Raw genomic sequence first — 21,185 nt, 5'->3', positions numbered from 1 at the left:
ATTCTCAACAATCACTGGCAGGATCAGATCAGAATCATTTCAAGTCCTGGAAACAGCCAATAGCAAAACAAGCCTTTTGCAAAGCCTGCTGCACTAAGCAGGCCATGTTGCCTTGGAAGAGGACAGCTGCCTGCCCACTTTAGTGTTGTCTAGAGAGCTGACTGTCAGTTTTATAAAAAGAGCAGAAGGGCCTCATTCAAACATTACAGGGACTCCCTCAAGAAGGCCCTTATTGTATGGCACATTGACCATTGCCAACAGAAACCACAAGCAATAGACTGTGATGCCTGGAGATACTTAGGTGTACTTCCACCACCTTTTGAGATTAATCCAAGAATTAGTATGAAAGAGAAAAGGGGGAAGGGGTAGATCCAACTATGGCAGTATTGACTATTCGTTGACTTTCATGTGCTGTGGGAAAATTTGCTGGTATCACACAGGCTTGATGAGCCACCACTAGCCTGCAACCAATTAGTAGAACCTTCCTAAAAGCTTGGCCCACAAAGAAATGATAAGAAATTAGTTACATATAAATTGCAAAGAATAATTTTAAAGTTTGCTGAACTCCAGAATTATACAGCATCTAATGTTGTATGAGAGCTCATCTTGCATGTACTTGCACGAGACTTTTTCCCCATTAGAACAGTATCTTTTCCATTCCCAAATCAACAGTGCTGAGTGGATCACTGGTTGTTCTGAACCCTCCAAATTTGTAGCCTGACTGCAATTGCAAGGGTTGGTCAAACAGACATTGAATGGGGAAAAAGTAAGATGATTGTGTAGAAGGTGTTAGAAAAATTTAACTTTTCACCAAAGTAGCATACCTGTTTGTTATCCGCTCTAAACCTGTGCTCACTTCAGTTGTGAGGATAGATTGAAGCAGCTGAGATTGTTCTTCTTGGAGTGAAGGCCAAAAGTGTAGAGGTTTTCAAAATCAGGAGTGGCTGAATAAAGGAGATAAGGAGAAACTTCCCATTTGTAAAATGAACAAGAGGACATAGATTTTAAATGATTTTCAAAAAAGGTTTTAAACGGCATGTACTTGGGGTATGGAATACACTGGAATGGTAGGTAGAGGCAGGTTCATTTGAAGCATTCATTTGGGCAATGGATGATTATTTGGATCCAAATAATGTACATGGGTTTGGAGGAAAAATGGGAGATGGAAACTAGATAATTATTTTCGTTTGAAAAGATGGTGAAGGCACAATGGGTGGAATGGCTTTCTCCACCATGTGACTTCCGCAATTACATGTGAATAACTTTTTTTTGCAGGCGGTTTTGGAGAGCCCTTGGCCCAGCAGTAATCGCAGTGGTTGCTTTTTGTGGACAAAAGTACGGAATGTGGTTCGTGGCGTGTCTCAGTTTCGTCAAGTGTTTAAGAAATCAAGCTCTTCAGGCCCTCCAGTGCCACCGTTCTCAGGTATCCCTTTGAAAAGAGCAAAGTTCAATACCACAGATTGGAGAATGTTTGATTGCTTTTATAAAGTGATTGAGTGAGTGACTCTTGCAACTTTTGAGAATGTGTAATTGAAGTAATCAGTTAAGAGGTTTTGTTAGTGCCTCAATATTGCAGCTGTTTGATTTGAAAGATGCATGTTGTTGCAATATTAAATGAAGCACATGCCAGGTGACACAAAACAGTAAAATTTGTCTTGTAATGACTTTACAAATTGTACATTTTTGTTTTCATGAAATATGGCTGTTGTGGTAAGGCCAGCCTTTGTTGTCCGTTGCCTAATTTTCCTTGTGCTGAGTCAATTGATTGGTCGGTCATGTCAGAGAGTTAACACCATTATTATTGTCATGAATCATGTACAGATCAGTTAAGGAAAGCAGACTTCCTTCCCTTTCCTAGAGGATGTTGGGTGAACCAGATGTGTGTTTTTATGACAGTTGATAAAAGTTTCATTTCATAGCACCATATCTGAAACTGGTTTTCAATCCCAGATATTTCTTATTTGAATATTTTAATAAGAGTTGAATTCTGTCAGTTGCCATGTGGGATTTGAATCTGTCCCAGAACATAGACTGGGCTTCTGGATTACATGTTTAATGATATTACAACTAGGCCACTGTCCTTCGATTCAGTAACTCTGATCCAAATCTGCCCATCCCTGGATTGTAGGAAGCAGCCCTAACCTGGTGAAGATCATGACACACAGATCTATGTGGGAATTCTCCAGGAGTCTTAAACTTTTGGGCAAATGTCATGCTGCCCGGAATCTTGCGTGAAAGTTTTTAACTGAATTAGAGTTAGAGAATTCAAGGCTTGGGCAGATCTACAGTATTTAATCTGATTAGTTAGCCCAGGAATTGTTTGCTCTGGAATTAGATCAATTATAAGGCAGTAGAAGATACTTAGATATCTCAAAATGGTCAGAGGAGGTATATTCCTACTGTGAAGAAAAAATCTAAAAATCCACCCACGATTAACTGAATTAGTTAGGAAAAGCATCAACCTTGAGGGGACAAAAACAGAATTGTGCAAACGTGTGGCAGATCAGATGAATGGTCAGAATATGAAGAATGGCAGAGATGACTTGAAGGTTGATTTGGGAAAAGGAATTGAAGTATCGGGGTGTCAGCTGGAAATGTAAGAACAAATGTGAAGAATTTCTACAAGTATATAAGAATAAAAAAAAATACGAACTAATTTCTGGCCCTCATGAGAGTGAGAAGGGGAGTTAATGGTAGATTTTTAAGGAACTGATGGATTAAGTTGACAGATGTTTTCCATCTGTCCTCTGAGGATGCAAAAACTTTCTGGTAATAGTTGTAATCAGGAGGTGGATTGAGGAAAGCAATTGATGAAAGTACCATTAACCAAGGAAATGGTGCTGAGCAAAATGATGAAGCTGGGCCTGACAAGTCCTTGGGTTCTGATGGGCTTCATCCTATGATCTTTAAAAGAAGTGGCTTATAAGGCACTGGTGGTAATTTTTCCCAATTTTGCTGGATTCTGTAAAGGTTCCATCAGACTGTCAAGTAGCAAATGTAACCCCTCTGCTCAAGAGAGGAAGACAGGAAATGATCAGCCAGTTAGCTTGATGTCTGTCATGAGGACGTTGTCGAAATCCATCATTTATGGAGGTTATTGTTATTTGGGCAAGAGGGAAAATTAAGAATAATCAGGAAGAGATGTGATGGTTTTGTGAAAAGGCGATTGCGCTTAACCAATTTCTTAAAAAGAAATTTGAAAGAATAACCTGCTATAGATAAAGGCAAGCCGAAAAAGTCATTGTGTTTGGATTTCCAGTGATGCTTGAGAAGGTGCCACATCAAAGGTTATTGCAGAGCTTTGAAGCATATCGTGTAGAGGGTAACAAACTGGTATGGGTCGCAGATTGGCTGACTGGCAGAGCACCATGTATAAAATGGGTTTTCATCAGATTGGCAAGATTGGACAAGTGGGGTCCTAACTTTCCGCAGTTTCCAACAATGACTTGGGTGAGGGGAATGAATATGTTACTGAGACTGAAGGTTTTGAGTTATAAGGAAAGACTGGATAGGCTGGGGCTTTTTTTCCCCTGGAGCATAGGAGGTTGAGTTGTGACATTGTAGAAGTTTATAAAATCATGAGGGGCATAGATTAGGTGAATAGTCAGGCCTTTTCCCTGGAGTAGGGGAGTCCAAAACTAGAGAGGAAAGATTTATAAAAGACCTGAGGGACAACTTTTACACACAGGGTGATGCATATATGGAATGAGCTGCCAGAGGAAGTGGTAGAGGCAAGTGCAGCACAACATTTTAAAAGGATTTGGACAGGTATATGGACAAGAAAGGTTTAGATGGAAATGGGCCAAATGCAGACAAATGGGACTAGTTCAGTTTAGGAAACCTGGTAGGCATAGATGAGTTGGGCAAAGGGTCTGTTACTGTGCAGTATGACTGTATAATTATTAAGTTGTAGCTAAATTTGCAGATGATGCAAAGATAGGTAAGAATATACATTGTGAAGAGAACATGAGGTTTCTGACCGATAGCTTGAGTTGTCAAAAATCTACCAGCTGCGGCATTGAGGTAAAATGTAAAGTTGTACACTTTGACAGAAAGAATAGTAATAAACTAGAATATACCTTAAAACAGAGAAGACTGCCAAGTTCCAAGTGTAAAGAATCAATGTTTTGTGCATGTGTCACAAAGTTAGTATATAGGTACAAGCAAATAAAGCTAATGGAACGTTATCTTTCATTGTAAGCAGAATTGACTATCAAAATCAACATATTTTACATGATCATAGAAATAAGCTCTGATGGCGAGTCATCTAGGTTCTAAATGTTAGCTTGCTTTCTCTCTCTCTGTATGAATGCTGCCTGACTGGTGATCTCCAGCACGTTATTTTCGGTACAGATTCCAGCATCAGCAGTAATTTGCTCCTAAGTATATTATCCCCTAGTTGGCTGTTGAGACCTCATCTCAAACACAATGCAGTTTTGGTTGTGTTATTTAAAGAAGGATATAAATGCATGGGAGGGGCTTCAGAGGTAGTATACAAGATTGGTACCTGGAATTATTTGCTTGTTTTAAGAGGAAAGGCTGGATAGGGTTTGATTCCAGTGGATCTTAGAAGAGTGAGCTGTAACTTGACTTTGACGTATCTAAGATCCTGAACAGTCACGATAATGCAGACATACAAAGCATATTTCCTGGAGTGGCTGAGTCCAGAACGAAGAGCCACAGTTTTTATATTAGAGGCTGCCTTTTTAGTACAGACATGCCAAGAGGAAAATGTTAGCTCAGTTGGCTGGATGGCTGATTTGCAATGAAGAGTAATGCCACAAGTGTGTGTTCAGTTCCCACACTGTTGCTGTGAAGGGCACACTTTCTCAAACTTGCCCCTGTTAATTCACCACTCGTTCTCTCTAATGAGACAGTAACTTTTACGGAGCCAGAACTATTATTTATTACAAACAAAGAGCTATGAACTGTTGACATAATATCTCTACGAGTCAAAACACCAGTCCCTTTCTGAAACCTCCCTTTGCATACACAGTCACAAGAGTGTGAGCACCTTATGGGTGGAGGGGAGAAAAACAGGAAGCAGTTCAGGTTGCATGTGCTCAGAATTTGATGTAGAAGTTCTTTTGGTTTCCCAAATCCTTCATTTCTTTCACTTCTCTGGAGGCGCAAAACAATTGCTTTAATTATGAAGTAAACTATGAAGTCCCTTGCTCTTAAACAAAACCAAAACTGAACTGACTTTCTTCAGGTGTTTTGATAATGCAGACATGCAAAGCATATTTCCTTGAGTGGCTGGAGTCCAGAACTAAGGGCCACAGTTTTTAAATTAGAGGCTGCCTTTTTAGTAGACGTGATACGAGGAGAATAGTGTTTTACTAGAGTGAGACAGACACAATCTGCACTTACAGTGCTATTAAGGCTCCTGCTAGTGTCATTCAGGTCCACCAGCTTTTCAACTACCCAGGAGCCAATCAGATGATGGTGTTTGGCATCCACAACTGGTCATAACTCATCTACCAATCAGCAATCTGTGGCTGGCTGAATCTCACTTTGTACACTGATTACTGGAGCCAAACTCTCTCATCTGAGACCTTTTCCCACTATTTGCAAAGCAATTGTGTAAACACAACTTAAACTGAATTATTAAAACTCATTCTTTAAAAACATAACCATTGTTTTCTCAGTCCTTTGTTGTAAAACAATCCTTTTACCAATTCAGTTCACAATGAAAATTAATGTGAAGAGTAGGCGGACAGTGGTATCGAGGAGGTGGGGAGGCTGCAGAAGGATTTAGACAGGGTAGGAGAGTAGGCAAACAAGTGGCAGCTCGAGTACAACGTAGGCAAGTGTGAGGTCCTGCACTTTGATAAGAAGAACAGAAGCATGGACTATTTTCTTTCTAAATGGGGAGAAAATTCAAAAGTCCGAAGTGCAAAGAGACTTGGGAGTTCTAGTCCAGGATTCTTTCTTGGTAAACTTGCAGGTTGAGTTAGTAGTTAGGGAGGCAAATGAACTTCTGGCATTTATTTAGAGAGGACTTGATTGTAAAAGCAGGGATGAATTTCTGAGGCTCTCCAAGGCTCTGACCAGGCCACATTTGAATATTATGTGCAGTTTTGTGCCCCATATTTCAGGAAGGATTCACTGGCCCTCTAGCGGGTTCAGAGAACGTTCATGAGAATGGTCTCAGGTGTGAAAAGCTTAACCTATGAGGAACGTTTAAGAACTCTGGGTCTTTGCTCGATGGAGTTTAGAAGGATGAGGGGGGGATCTAATTGAAACTTTCAGAATATTGAATGACCTGGACAAAGTGCCTGTTGGGAAGATGTTACCATTGACAGGAGAGATGAGCACCTGAGGGCACAGCCTTAGAATAAATGGAGGTCCTTTTAGATTGGAGATAAGGAGAAACTTCAGCCAGGGAGTGATGAATCTATGGACTCACTGCCTCAGAAAGCTGTGGAGGCTCAGTCATTGAGTATATTTAAGACAGAGATTGATTTTTGATTGTCAAGGGGATCAAGGGTTACAGGTGGAAAACGGGAGAATGGGATTGAGAAACTTATCAGCCGTGATTGAATGGTGGAGCAGACCCAATGGGCGAAGTGACCTAATTCCTGCTTCTGTGTCTTATGTATTGTGATATAGTTTTTACACTATGATCTTATTAAATTGTAGAGCACATTTAAGGTGGGGTTGAATGGCCTGTTTCTGTTCTTCATGTATTTGTCTGGGTCCAACATGGAGTGGCATTCTTAAGGCCTCTGCAGTTTTCCTTCTTGGCCACTCAGATGTGAATTTTTCATTGAAAGTGTTTCAAATAATTTGTTAAATGTTAATAACTGAAAACTCTTCAATTAATAAAGATTTAAATGTAGACTATTATTTATAACTGTTCACTTTTAAAGCTAGGTGTCACTCTTAATTAGAAATTTCAATAAGCAGCTACTTTTAGTTACTGGAGGTATGAATAAGAATTGTACAATGCAATATTAGACTTGCCCATTCTGTGTTCGGTTGCAGGTAGAGGCCATTTTTTTGCCATTTGAAGTTTACCAGCTGGCTAGATAAGAGAATCTGGACTGTAGACTTCACTACTTTCACAACTACTTTTAATACTAGATTCTGCTGCAATGACACATAATGTAGTATGGTAGCACAGTGTTGCATATTTCATAAAACGACCCCGGATGATAAAATCTGTTTGACTTTGGACTCTCTTTAATTGGGCTGCATTTTATTGTAAAAATAATGGTGAAGTTAACAATGCTTAATGTTGGTTCTGTGCAATTCACACAGCAAATTCTGGGAAACATCATGTGCAATTAAAACACACATCTGGGGTTGGTTCGTAAGTTCTGATGTGTCACATGTGTCAGTTTCACCTGAAACTTCACAAAATAGCCACTTCAGTGATAATGGGAACTGCAGATGCTGGAGAATCCAAGATAACAAAATGTGAAGCTGGATGAACACCGCAGGCCAAGCAGCATCTTAGGGGCACAAAAGCTGACGTTTCGGACCTAGACCCTTCATCAGTGTAATTCACTATTCCAGTATGTTAAGTGGTGTGAACTTCATGTTTCCACTCTTGAACATGTCTCAATGCACCATAAAGTCTTGGTCCTAGTCCACCCCAATCTAAATATCCTTTTGGGGTTTGGATTGTTCAGCTATTATAACCTTTCCCTGGCAGTGAAAGTTAAAATTTGTAGATAAGAGTTCCATGGTCGGTGGAAAGTATAGAGGGGATGTCAGAGGCCGGTTCTTTACACAGAGAGTTGTGAGAGCATGGAATGCGTTGCCAGCAGCAGTTGTGGATGCAAGGTCATTGGGGTCATTTAAGAGACTGCTGGACATGCATATGGTCACAGAAATTTGAGGGTGCATACATGAGGATCAATGGTCGGCACAACATTGTGGGCTGAAGGGCCTATTCTGTGCTGTACTATTCTATGTTCGATGTTCTATTCATCTTGGAGATTTTAAAAAGTGTTTTCATTGTTGCTTTTCTAACTGTCTCTTTATTTTGATACTTTTTTCTCCCTCTTTCTCTTTACTTTGTGTACTTGATTTGACATTGACTTCGTTACTTTGGCTTACACTTCCTGGTTCAGACTTTCAAACTGATTATTGTTCTTCAGTCTGATTTAAACAAAAAAGATATGTAGTTTCTTATCCTGCTAACCTGTGCTCTGAAAGCCCCACAGAGTGTGTGTTGCTCTTGTTAGATGTTTGTGTGATAGTAAATTGCAGTACAAAATGCTGTAAAAAGACAGTTTAAAAGAAATTTAAAATACTAGAAATGCTCAGCTCAGGCAGCTTCTGTGTGGAGAGCTTAAGTGTTAAATAGGGCACAGCACCTGCAACAATGGCTGTGTTTCTTTCCGTTGATGCTATCTAGCGGGTGCTGAGTCATTCCAGGATTCTCTGTTTTCATTTGATGTTACCCACATTTGCAGCATTTTGCCTTTGCTTGAAATACATAGGTTTTGTTTGGAAGGATAGTTCATGAAATCAGTCTTTTTTGGATAAGTTTACGAACAAAATGAAAAATGCTGACTTTGCATAACCAGAGAGCGCTGCAAGTTCTGTTGGACATTTTGTATGGATATATTAATTAAACAGTCAAACACAGTGAGATGAGCAGGAACTTCTTCACTCAGATGATTAATCTTAGTAATTTTCTACCCCAGAGGGCTGTGGACATTGCATTCAAGACAGGTATTGACAGATTTCTAATTATTACTAACATCACTGGGTACAGGGATAGTGTCAGAATATGGCTTTGAGGTAGATGATCAGGTGGAAAAGTAAGCTGCAGTGAAGAAATAAATTTACAAGTGGAGATGGATAGGTTGGGTTAATGAGTCAAAATTTGGCAGGTGTATAATACTGTTAAGTGTGAGGTTATTCATTTTGGCTGGAAGAATAGAAAGGAAACTTATCTAAATAGAGAGAAACTTCAGTGTTCTTCCATGCAGAGGGATCCTGATGTCCTTGTGCATGAATTGCAGAATGCTAGTATACAGGTAATTAGGGAGTCAAATGGAATGTTGGCGTTTAATTCTAAAGGAATTGAGTGTAGAAGTGGGGAAGTGTAGCTAGAACTGCACAAAACATTAGTGAGACCAATCTGGAGTATTTCATGCAATTTTGGTCCTGTTTATTGAAGAGGGGAATAGTTACATTGGAGACAGTTCAGAGGTGGTTCACTGGGTTGATTCTGGAGATGGGTTTTTTCTTTTGTAGAGATTGAGTAGTTTGGGACTGTACTCCCTATGTGTTTAGAAGAATGAAAGGAGATCTAATTGAGGCATATAAAAAGGTGATTGACATACAAAGGATTTATTATGTGGGACAGTCTAGAATAAGAGGTTTTAAGGAGTGGCGGAATTAGAGTGAGAAATTGTTTCTATCCAAGGTTTGTGAATCTGTGGAATTCATGACCCCAGAGTGTGGTGGATCTGGGGCATTGAGTAAATTTGAGGGGGAAACAGACACAGATTTTTAATTAGTAATGGATTGAAGGGTTACGGACAGCAGGCAGGAATGTGGAATTGAGGCAGAGGTGAGAACAGCCATGATCGTATCAAATTGTGCAGCAGGTTCGAGGGCCACCTTCTACTCTTGGTTCTTATCTATCAGCTATAATCTAGAATAGTGGAGCAGCCTCAAGCTCCCATGTTCTTCTGGTTCTATTAACAGTTTTCAACTAAAACTGAATAGATTTGGTGGATTGTCCCCTTTTGAAGGTTTCTTACATAATATTTTACATTTGTTTTTATTTTCTGTACTGTATTATCAACTGACTGAACAGGTGGAAGTGATACAGATGCTGTGAGCCATGGCAGTGTGGATAGTTCTAACGATGCTAACAACGGAGAGCATGTGCTATTCGTCAGAGATCTAATCAGACTAGATTCTACCGATAATCATGGTAGCACAGGTATTGGCTTTTGAATTATGCTGGACCCTTTAGTGATCTTTGTAGAGTATCCAGATGACTTGTGTTTACTTTAACCCTATTTTCATCTGGCACTCGCTAAAGCTCCCTTATGCTTTCTTCTGCCGAGCGTTATTTAATTATTTCGAATGTGTGAAGTCTTTGCATTTGACTTCACATTTTTCATGTTTTTGCTACTTTGACTGAATGTTGTTGCATGTTACATAAAACATCCTATGATTGCAAGTTTACGGTATTGACAGATTTCAAAGATAGTTAATTCCTCCCGATTTGAATGAATACGTAGAAGTAGTATTGCGATATATGTAGCTGGACTGTTCTGTATCACCTGTCTTTAGTGGAGAAATTTTTAAAGACCACAAGTCTATTAGGAAGTGGTCAGTACATTGTGTCCTCAAGGCCCTGTGGGGACAGGAGAATGTGGATCCTGTCGGGTTATTCCCTGAACAGACTGTCAAAGTCACTTAGCCGAATGCCTGATCACCAGAACTTCCCAACAAGCACCAAGATGTTGCTTGGCTGGTAGAAGGGAGGGCACTATTGGTGAGATCTTTCATGTACACCCAGACACTCTGCACAACCGCACAGTGCCCTCGAAGGTACTACACACATCTCCTTCTGGAATGTGCCTTTACAAAGGAAGTACGGAGAAAGATGCAGTGGTTCTTGTTGAGGTTCATCCGGAACAGGTCCGTGACACAGAACTCTGTGCTCTATGGTTTGTCCCCAGGGACGCGCGACCAAGCAAAATCCCCTGCACTTGGAGAACCATGAATTCAGTGAAAGACACGCTTTGGTCTCCTGGAAACTTACTGGTCTTTCAGAGCAAGGGGTTAATCTCGACAGAGTGTTGCAGACTGGCACATCCCAAGGCCCAGAACTATGTGCTGAGAGACAAACTAAAACTTGGGGAACCTGCTGCCGAGGCATTGTGGGGCAAGACCACCGTCTCGGGTCTTTGTGCTAAAGTATAATGAGGTCCGTTCAGTTATCAGTTACACGAGGAAAGGTCTGCGCTCCAAAAGTTTGAGAGACTCTGGATAAACCTGTTAGACTATAACCTGGTGGTGTGTGACTGACTCTGTGGCTCTGGCTGGTCAGTGCAGGCAAAACTAGCTGCTACTGAATGGAGTTCAGGACAGCAGCCAGGACATCAGTGACTTCAAGGGTAAGAGGGACTGAGGGCAGGGGCAAAAACAAGGAATTTTAAGATGACAGAGTGCAGTAGCAGAAACATGGAGTCTCGAAAGTTGGTGGGCCCAGAGCATGAATTCTGGCAAATGACATTAAATTGAAACACTCAACTTTTCACAAATGTGTTGTTTTTAGCGAGTTTTGAGAAGATTTGTAGCTCAGGTTGTGAGTTTGCTCGCTGAGCTGGAAGGTTAGTTTTCAGACGTTTCGTCACCATTCTAGGTAACATCATCAGTGAGCCTCCAATGAAGCGCTGGTGTTATGTCCCACTTTCTATTTTGTTATTTTCTTATTTTGTTAGTGGTATTAAAGCGAGTCAACATTAAATAAGTTGAATTTGAATGGGTACTTGGAAGAGAAGACTGCATAAATAACTTTTAATTTCTTGTGAAATACCTCTTGAAATAGCTCATAGTTAATGTGGCTTTCTTACAGGTGGTCAGTCAGATCAGGGGTATGGATCTAAAGATGAACTTCGACGTGATGACACTGAAGAAACACTGATAGAAATTGACTCATCCAGTACAATTAAAGAGCAAAGAGGTGAAGATTGAGGATCAATGTAACTGCAGATAGAACTTAACTCGGGCATTTTCATTCATTTTGTAAAGATTGCTGGCTGGTAGCACATTAGAGTTGGTCAAACGATTCTTTTGTGCATCATTTACCGCTACTGGATGCACTATTGTGAACAAGTGTCTAAGAAATAAGTGCTTCCTCATACTGAGGTGACAAACCAAGCCAAGTTTTTGCAGAATGGTTTTCTGTTGCAACTTCTTTGATCAATTTGAGCAAAGTTAAAGACTGGTACCTGGCAGAGGGAGATCCAGACTTGGAAATGCTTCTTATTAATGGAATGTAACTTTGTGAAATTACGTACTACAAATGCTTATTTACGACATAACGATATGAAGTGACTGTTCAGGGGTAAATTTCCAGTGAGTTCTTCTATACAAGAAATGTTCTAAGATCAGTATTTCAAAGGCATCATATGTGAATACTGCTGTTCAGTGCCATGGTAGCTACTGGAGAAGAATCTGTTTCTTTCCGTCTTCCACTGTTTCTTGTCTAAGCTCAAACATTACCAGTGACCTCCTGGGTGAGTTACTGTGTGATTTTAGTACTGCCAAACCTCCAACCTATCAAGTTTTCTCGTTCCATTAGCCTTGATGGTTAACTCGGTTGTGGGTGCTGTTTCTTACCCTCTTCCAAGAAACCACCGCCAACATCCTCCAAGATTCCTTCATGCTATTTAATCCATGTATGCTTATAAACTTCGTATCAGTCTTGATCCAGTCCTTTTTCAGATATCAGGTGGCCAAATTAGCTATTTTTAGGATTGTAATCCTCATTTTGAAATGTCTCATTAGTTTATGTCCCCTGCCTCTGTCACCTGCTGCAGCCACACAGCCCTCTGAGAAATCTGCATGATTCCACCTCTAGCTTGAGTAGTTTTTATTACTCTATTGGTGGTTTGTGCTACAGTTACCTCAGCTCCAAGCTCAGCACCTCCTTGTATTGCATTTTCATCCTTTAAGGCTCCCTTTAAAACCTACCTCTAATAAAACACGGAGTTGGATTAAAGGGAAAATTTTCAAAATGGCAACCTGTAACTAGTGGATTGCCACAGGGTTCGGTGCTTGCAACCACATATTTACTAAATATAATAACTTGAGAGACAAGTGAATTTAATGTAACCAAGTTTGCAGATGGCGCAAAAATAAATGGGAAGGCACGTTGCGAAGATGGGACTGGGCAAAAATTTGGCCAATGGAATAAAATGGGAAAGTGAGATTATGCTCTTGGGCGGGAAATCAGAAGAGCTGCATGTTATTTAAATGGGGAAGCCATACTAAAACTATACAAGACGTTAGTCGGACCGCAACTGGAATACTGTGAACAGCTTTGGGCCTGTTATCTAAGCAAGGATTTATTGGCATTGGTAGCAGCCCTGAGAAGGTTCCTTATGTTTATCTAGATATGAAAGGATTTTCTTATGGGGACAAACTGAGTGGGTTCTGCGTATACTCATTGAGGTTTGGGAAAATGAGAGATGAACTTTGAAACATCAAAGACTGTTGGACATTTGATAGGGTGGATATGGAGACGTAGTTTTCTTTTTGGGAGAGTCTAGGCCAGAGGGCACAATCTCAGAGTAAGGGGCTGCCCATTTAAGATAGATGAGAACTTTGTTTCTCTCTAAGGTTGGTGAATCTGTGGAATTCTTTACTGTAAATGTATATTCAAGGCTGTGATGGACAGAACTTTAATCAGTGAGGAAATTGGGGTTATTGGGGGGTGGGGGGGGGAGGCAGGAAAGTAGAGTTGAGGATTATGAAATCGGACATGGTCACATTGAATGGCAGAATCTGACTCAATAGGCGGGATGGCCTAATTCTGCTCATATGGCTCTCTGGTTATCTGGCCTTTACATGGTTCAATGTCATATTTTGTATTATAATGTGCAAGTGAACTATCCTGGGACTTTCCATTATTTTACTGATGTGAATTGTTTTTCGACAGTTTGTCCTTGTTTTAAATATCTGTTGAAAGAGTTATGAACGCTAAAAAGAATGGAGACCATATTCTCCTCAAGCCTGCACTGCTATTCAATACAATCTTGACTAAATTCCCTCAACTCCACTTCCCTGCTGAGGTCTATCTGCTTTTTACACATATGTATGTTCTTCACTTGTAATTTAATCTTACTTATTTCTTATGTAAATTTGATTTTGAAGTCGGAACCATTTTTGACTCAATTTATATTTGCACTTTATCATCAGGAAAAGACTCAGACAGCTCTGGTGTGAATCAATCAATGAGTAAAAACAGTATGAATTCTAGTTTACCAGAAAAACTTCATTCCTGTAGCAGCATTGTAAAGCTACAATGTGCTACGGTTGGCAGTCAGGGAAACAATGGTAAGTGATTATTTTGTTCTCGCTCATTAACAGTATTGTATCGGATTACACTGCTGTTCATTACCACTTTAACATTTTATCAATTTTGTTTTTTAGCAAGGTTTTTGGAGTTCTTTGTGCTACTGGAAACTTCCTCAGTGAGACATGTCCCACATATTAAAGACACCCTTTTAAAAAAAACTGGTACATTTAACTGCTGAGTGGGAGTGATATTAACTTCTTTTATCACTGAAATCCAGTGTAAAAAGATCCTCTACATATTCTTATTTCAGACAAACTAATGTAGGGGCTCTCTAATTATTAAAAAAAACACAACCTTTAAAGTTCAATTGATTTCAATTGATGACAGAGACAATGATCAAATACAATAGGTATATAAAATAGTACAGCTGTTCTATATCAGTAGACTATGATTTCAGAATGCTTGGCAAATAAAGGGAGATAGCTCCAGCGAATAAAGTAGTCACTTTTGTAATGTTCCAATCATACTCTGGTCCAAGTCTCATTTGCATCAGAGATGTATTGGGACACTTTTGAACAGGCTGATTAGAAATGTCAAGCAGTCCCTCAGTGCTACTTTGTAGTGCTACCTGAATTTTGTATTCTGATCTCCTCGAGTTAGCTTTCAACTCTTGACACAGGAATTGTGCTATTGTGCCAATTTTTTTCAGCTTTTTGTGACGGTTTTTGCTTTTCAAATGGCATCTTCCCAATGTGCTTCAAATGTAGTACACACTAATTAAATTGTGATTTTTTTTTCCCTCTCTGTCTGGTTTAGCCCTCTTCCCATTGTTTTCTTAATTTCCCCTCTTTTGCTGGGGGTTCTCTTGAATGTAGGACTTAAGACTAGGATATGGTGATTTCTGACTTCATTTTTTCCCTCAAGCTGTTAAATTTGGGGTAGCGGTTTGGATTGTTTACAATTGTGTTAATTTTTTTGTGATGCCAGCCATTTCCTAAGCATTTTTGGCATGAGACACCTTTAGTTACTTCGCAGCATGCATTCTAATTAAGATGTTTAAAAATCATCCTGGCTACCCAAGGCATTGCCCTTCAGCCTAACCTCCTCACAAGAACAGAGACTACTCACTGTTCTACCTTTGTTTTGGTTTAAAGCATCGCTGTTGATTTATTGAAAAAAGTAAACAATGAATTGCATGACTTCTGAAAATAATCTTTCCTTCCATGATCTTCTCAATTCTAGATCATTTGGCTAGCCTGCTGCTGGAATGTAATGACCGTTATCAAGATGGTGATGGAGTGGGTGACTCTAGTACCCAGGCACCCAGGCCGAACAGTGGGAAAAGTCAGCAGCGGCAAAAGTTTTGGGCAGAAAGGAGCTGCAGTTTCAGTGCTGATACACGTTCGAATATGTTACTTAAGAAAGGAACCCTTGAGACTGATCCAAATGAGATAGCAGAGACTATGGGTGCAGATGCCAAGATCCTGGCTGCTGCTCTCTGCAATGCCAAAGAGATGTCAAAGATGAAGACCTCTCCAATATTGGATCACTCAACAAATCAAGTGGCACAAGGCCAAAGTGGTGACAGCAGAGCCATCTGCGGTGTTTCAGAAAACAGAGTCTTGCCTGTGATGGAAACAACAGATATTCACCACGATGTTGCTGAAACTGCAGTGACATCAAAAAATTCAGTTTTTGTAAGGGATGATGTACAGATTGAACCAGAAACTATTCTTCCAATTCATGAAGAAAATCAAGATCCTGTACACAATAGGACTAGTGTGCCCTCTGTAGTTAAGCCTGTAGAAAGAGAAGATGTTAAGGTAGGTTTTGACCCATTATCATTACTGGCCTCAGAAACTGAAAAGAAAATCCCTTCTACAATCGAAGAGAAGACATTACCACCGGTTGTGTCTCGAAAACTCGCTGACGAAATTGAAATGTATATGAATCTTAAGAGCCCACTTGGGGGTAAATCAGCCAGTATGGAACTGCACAAAACTGAGAATGAAGAGAAGCCATCAGATAATCGTGATGGGATGCACTGTCATGTACAAGAAAGAAGGTCAAGCCTCCCATCTAGCCCTGCTCCACCAGAGGGTACACAAACACCAACTAAAACAGTGTCAAGATCAAAAACATTTGCTGGGCAGCCAAAAGTATCTGTTTCACAGAAAATGCGTTCAACTTCACTGACTGCCTTGGTACGGAACACGCAGCATGGCTCCTTAGGGTCCATATATACATCAATTTCAGGATTTAAATTTGACAATCTGCTGTCTGGACCCAAAATGGATGTTCTTAAGTCGGGCATGAAACAAGCAGCAAATGTTGCCAGCAAAATGTGGGGAGCCGTGGCATCAGCTTACTCCTACTCTGATGATGAGGTTAGGCAATACCTATGCTCCCTGTGTAATGGGTTTTCTTTGAGAAAGTAGTAGGATGGGAATTTATTTAACAAGTTAATTGGCACTATCATTGAGAATTATGATTGCGAGTATAAAAAATCTCTGAAGTTGCACAAGCTTTGTTTGTGAAAGTGATATCTTGAAGTAAGTGGTATTGTGAAGTTTTATAATTTCTTTCAGTAAGGAGAACTTGGTATAGCTGGAAGGTTCATGGTCTTCATACAGAATGAAGATCAGCATCATGTAAGATAAAGTGGTATTTATGCAATCTTTCAAGATAACTTATGTGAATGCAAAAGTATAGTTTTATTACTTGGTAAATGCATCTAACCTCTTATCTGTATATCAGAGCCGCACAGTGCAATTTGTGACTTGGTGAAACTATTTTTAGCACCTCAATTACATCTGTCATATTGTACATTTTTGTTATCAGATCAACTTTGTGATAGTGGGCATCTGGCAAGAGCTTAAGTGGTAGCAAAGGAGGCTGTCCAAATTAATTTTATTGGCTTTTTAATTGACGGTGATCTCTGTTTGATTATGGGCACTGATAGATGGAAGTCAAGGCTCGTATGCTATATTTTAGACAGTTCAACAATCCTGTTCCTTTAGGCAGTGCAGTTGCTTTCTGGTGTTAAAGATGATGCAGTTGCTTGTCATGTCATATTAAATCATCTGTGTTGAATGGGTGGGTGTAAATTTGTTTTTGCCTTTCTTCATTTGCTAACGAGGAAAATGTTGTGTTTTCCTGCTACAAACATCACTAATTCTTTGATCTAGAGTATCTGTTGCTGACTTTACAACTGGCTTCCTCCTGAACCAAATTATAGAACCAAGTAAATGGCATGGGGCCGGCAAATAAGAGTTGACTTTTTAGCTCCTTGTGCCAATTTCTATGGTCGTTTGGATCTTGCCTGATCTCTGACCAAAGTTCACATTATTGCCTTTATCCTAATATCAATAACAACCTATTTACAAACAACGCAGTTGTATTGCACCTTTAACATTGAAAAGTAAAATTGCTTCTCAGGAGCATTATAAAATAAAGTATTACAGCAATCGTAATGTAGGAATTTGGTTCTAAGTAGTGCCTTAAAAGGGAAAAGTGAGAGACAAGTGGAATGGTATCAGCAATGTTCCAAATCTCAAGCCCCAGGCAGCTGAACGCACAGCGATCAGTTGTGGAATGATTAAAATCTGGAGTGCCCAAAAAGCCAGAATTAGACGTCTGCATTTATCTTGGAAGATTGTGCTATTGGAGACAAAGTAGGGGAGGGGTGAGTGTGTGATTGTGAAGCGAATCAAAAGCAAGGATGAGAATCTTAAATCATGATTTTGTTTGACTTGGGCTAATCTGGGTAATTGAGCACAGGGGTGATAGGGAAATGGGACATGGTATGCATTAAGATGCATGCAGCAGAGCTTGCAATTATGTCCAGACTGCAGAGTGCTGAATGTGCAAGACCAACTGCAAATAGTCAGACCGAGAAGTAAAGAAAGCAGGGGTCAGTTTTTGGCAACTGAAGGGTGAAACTAGGTCACTTCACAGAAGTGGAAATGGGCAGTTTTAATGTGGCCAAAATTTTGACTTGGGTTTAATGTAATATCCTTACAAACAGATTGGCTGAATCTTAAATTTTTATCAGGAAGTGGATGGCACCCATCATTAGGGGATGGAGTTTGGAGTGGGGAAATAGATTGCTTCAGTCTTTCTAATACTTAATTGGACGAAATAACAACAGATCCTGTGCTGGATGTTGAATAAGTAGTTTGATTGTTTAACACGAGTGGAGTCCAGACCTAGGAAGCAACAATATGTTCATGTAATTTGCAACGGAAGGGAGATTCAAGACCTGACAGTAGTTGGTAAGAACAGTAGGATCAAGAGTTGGTCCCTTAATTTCTCCCAATACCTTTGCCTTTGATTTTATCTATTTCAGTTTCAAAAATAGCATATATAGATTATCAGTTTGTCATTATGGTTTTAAAGTTATACTGTACTTTGCAAATAGAAGTGTTTGCTGATTTCAATCCTGAAAGGTCTGTCTTCAACACTTGGTCTAGGCTTAGGGAATGTAGCCTCATCAGTCAAGAAGAATAGTCTATGTGCCATATCTTTTTTCTCTTTTAATAACTGCTAGAGTACTTTCAAAACATGTCAGCAATCATACAATATTGACTTTTCCAAACATATTTGCTGCAATTATTTCCGTTTTCCTCACAGACACAGGCAGCTCCAACTCCAACTTCACCTTCAACTTGGAGATAGCAAGAACTGTAGATGCTGGAGTCAGGGGCAACACAGTATGGAGCTAGAGGAGCACAGCAAGCCAGGCAGCATCAGAGGAGCAGGAAAGCTGATGTTTTGGGTCGGGACCCTTCTTCAGAAATGAAGATGGGTCCTGACCTAAAACGTCAGCTTTCCTGCTCCTCTGCTTCCTGCCCTGCTGTGTTCCTCCAGCTCCACACTGTTTTGTATCCAATTTCAACTTGTTTGCCAATTCCAAAAGCCTTACCGTGGTCATTTTCTATAAAATATCTCAAATGACTTCTTCCACCCCCAGGAAACTGGCAACTATAAGATCCATTTTTACATAAGGCACATTCTGTTTAAACTAACTGGAACAACATCTGAAATAACAAAACGCCAAACACTCACCACTCATTGCCTTTTGAGTCCAATAATCCTAAACCCAATTTGGAATTAGAGATTTTGATCCCAATAAGAGCTCCCAGTTTGTTATGGACTAGATCAGTGCCTCAAATATATTAAGATGATAGCCTACACCCTAACTTTTTCTTATTTGAAGTGTATGTCTAAGAAGTTATGGTCCTGATACAACTCAATTGGTCAAATTACCCATGTTAAGCAAAACAAATTTTATTATTACAGTATGGTTAAAATACAGACAAAATAAAAAAATTAGCTTAAGTAGTACTATCAAAATGTTTAACAGAATAATCTGTGTATATATAATGACTAACTGCTCCAATACAGTAACAATCCATAAACACGTCCCAGGCAAAGGCAAATTCAATAAAACAGGTTATCTCGTGCAATTCTAGCAGCAGGAAGAGAACTTCAGCTTTTAACTTTACAGAAAGAGGAATAAGAGCTTCCACATCCAGCTTCAAGACTCCAAAAACTGCTGGAAGCTAAAAGTAAAAATCCTGGTTCTTTGGGAGCCTGACCCCATCCATTCCTCCAACATTTTGTGAAAGATAACCTCAAGGCACCTCAAGCTTTTTACTTTGGCTTTGAGAAATTGCTTAATACCTCTGCCTCAACCTTTCTTCATTTACAAAATGCCAGGACGAAATACGCCCCTTAAAGCCATAGTGTCATCACATATTGTCCTTAGTATAATTTGAAATCAGATGCTGTGATATATCCTGAGCTCTTATTGGCTTTGGTGAGATATTGTACATTTCCTTCAGAGGTCTTTTGTTAGAAATTGTTTCTAGAGTCAGCATATTACTGATTGCTTCTGCTGCTTGATTTAAATTATACTAAGGAGGAATGTCCACAACAGTGTTTCAAAGATTTATAGTAATAGTATGTTTCAAAGTGTTAAGAGTATCAAAGCTGAAGTTCATTGTTTGGATTTTGAGAGAGCATTTCATGGAGCGAAGGAAGAAGGCATAGTTCAGAAAGGTGATAATGGGAACTTCAGATGCTGGAGAATCCAAGATAACAAAGTGTGGAGCTGGATGAACACAGCAGGCCAAGGGTCTAGGCCCGAAACGTCAGCTTTTGTGCTCCTGAGATGCTGCTTGGCCTGCTGTGTTCATCCAGCTTCACACTTTGTTATCATAGTTCAGAAAGGTGGTGATTAGGGTCTAAATAGCTGAATGCTTTTGTAGGGTTCTGATCAAGTGAGGAAAAGAGAACTTACACAGTATTGTGATCCTAAGAGAAAATAGTGGATTATATCACAGAAATCAGCTGGGAAAAGATCATGCATGAATGATAGCAGCTGAATACAGAGAAATAGAGTTGGCATGAATTGGAATGATCATGTAGGACGGCAAATTGTGGAACTTCGGGTGAGCTTGTATTGATAGTAGAGAAACTCTGGGCCATTAAATAACTGAGCCTGGACATGACAAATGCATAGATTAAGATTTGAACTATAATTGGAGAAGGCAGACAATGTTGTAAGCATAAAAGTGACAGCTTTGGTGATGGCCAGGATGTAAAGTGTGAGGTTTTGTTTTGGGTTGAAATAACAAAGATTTAAATGTTAAAGTTGGAAGAGGAAATCACTGAAGAGACCATAATTTGACCAAGCAATTGAATTAATGCTGGAGTCATTAGCTGGATTGATAGGCAATTGTATGGATGTAGATTACAGATGAGAGACAAAAGGAAAAATCCTGTGGATACTAGAAATCCTGAAGTAAGAGCAAAAAGGCTGAAAAATTTCCAATGTGGAAAGCATCAATGAAGAGGAAAAACTTGTTTTTCAGGTTGATGGGAAAAGATGAGATGATTGACCAATAGGACAACCTGGGGCTTTTTTGGTAGCTGTACTTACTGCTTTTAGAATTCAAGGTTGCTACAGATTTACAGGAAGGAACAGAGCCATTTGATTAGTTTGAGCTTTATCGTAGCAGAAAGTCAGCACAAATTACACAAGATTGTTGTTGTAAGACTGTAAAATAAAGGAGCAGAATTAGATTATTTGGCCCATTGCGTGCTATACCATGTGATCATGGTTGATATGTTTCTCAACCCCATTCCCCTGCCGCCTTCCCCATAACCTTTA

At 39.7% G+C, this 21,185-nt stretch overlaps 1 protein-coding gene across 3 annotated transcripts in view; it reads left to right on the top strand.

Moving 5' to 3' along the window:
- The window catches only part of dennd4c (DENN/MADD domain containing 4C), a 134,470-nt gene that overhangs the window by 94,035 nt on the left and 19,250 nt on the right, over positions 1 to 21,185 (top strand). For all 3 annotated transcript variants that reach the window (XM_048525575.2, XM_048525567.2, XM_048525582.2), the window contains 5 exons: positions 1,276 to 1,423; positions 9,785 to 9,913; positions 11,561 to 11,668; positions 13,909 to 14,046; positions 15,251 to 16,395. In XM_048525575.2, the coding sequence (XP_048381532.1) occupies positions 1,276 to 1,423; positions 9,785 to 9,913; positions 11,561 to 11,668; positions 13,909 to 14,046; positions 15,251 to 16,395 (1,668 nt within the window). The remainder of the gene's footprint in view (positions 1 to 1,275; positions 1,424 to 9,784; positions 9,914 to 11,560; positions 11,669 to 13,908; positions 14,047 to 15,250; positions 16,396 to 21,185) is intronic.

This window comes from Stegostoma tigrinum, chromosome 3, assembly GCF_030684315.1.
Source record: "Stegostoma tigrinum isolate sSteTig4 chromosome 3, sSteTig4.hap1, whole genome shotgun sequence".
NCBI lineage: Eukaryota > Metazoa > Chordata > Chondrichthyes > Orectolobiformes > Stegostomatidae > Stegostoma > Stegostoma tigrinum.
This window is presented reverse-complemented; position numbering and strand designations above follow the sequence as displayed.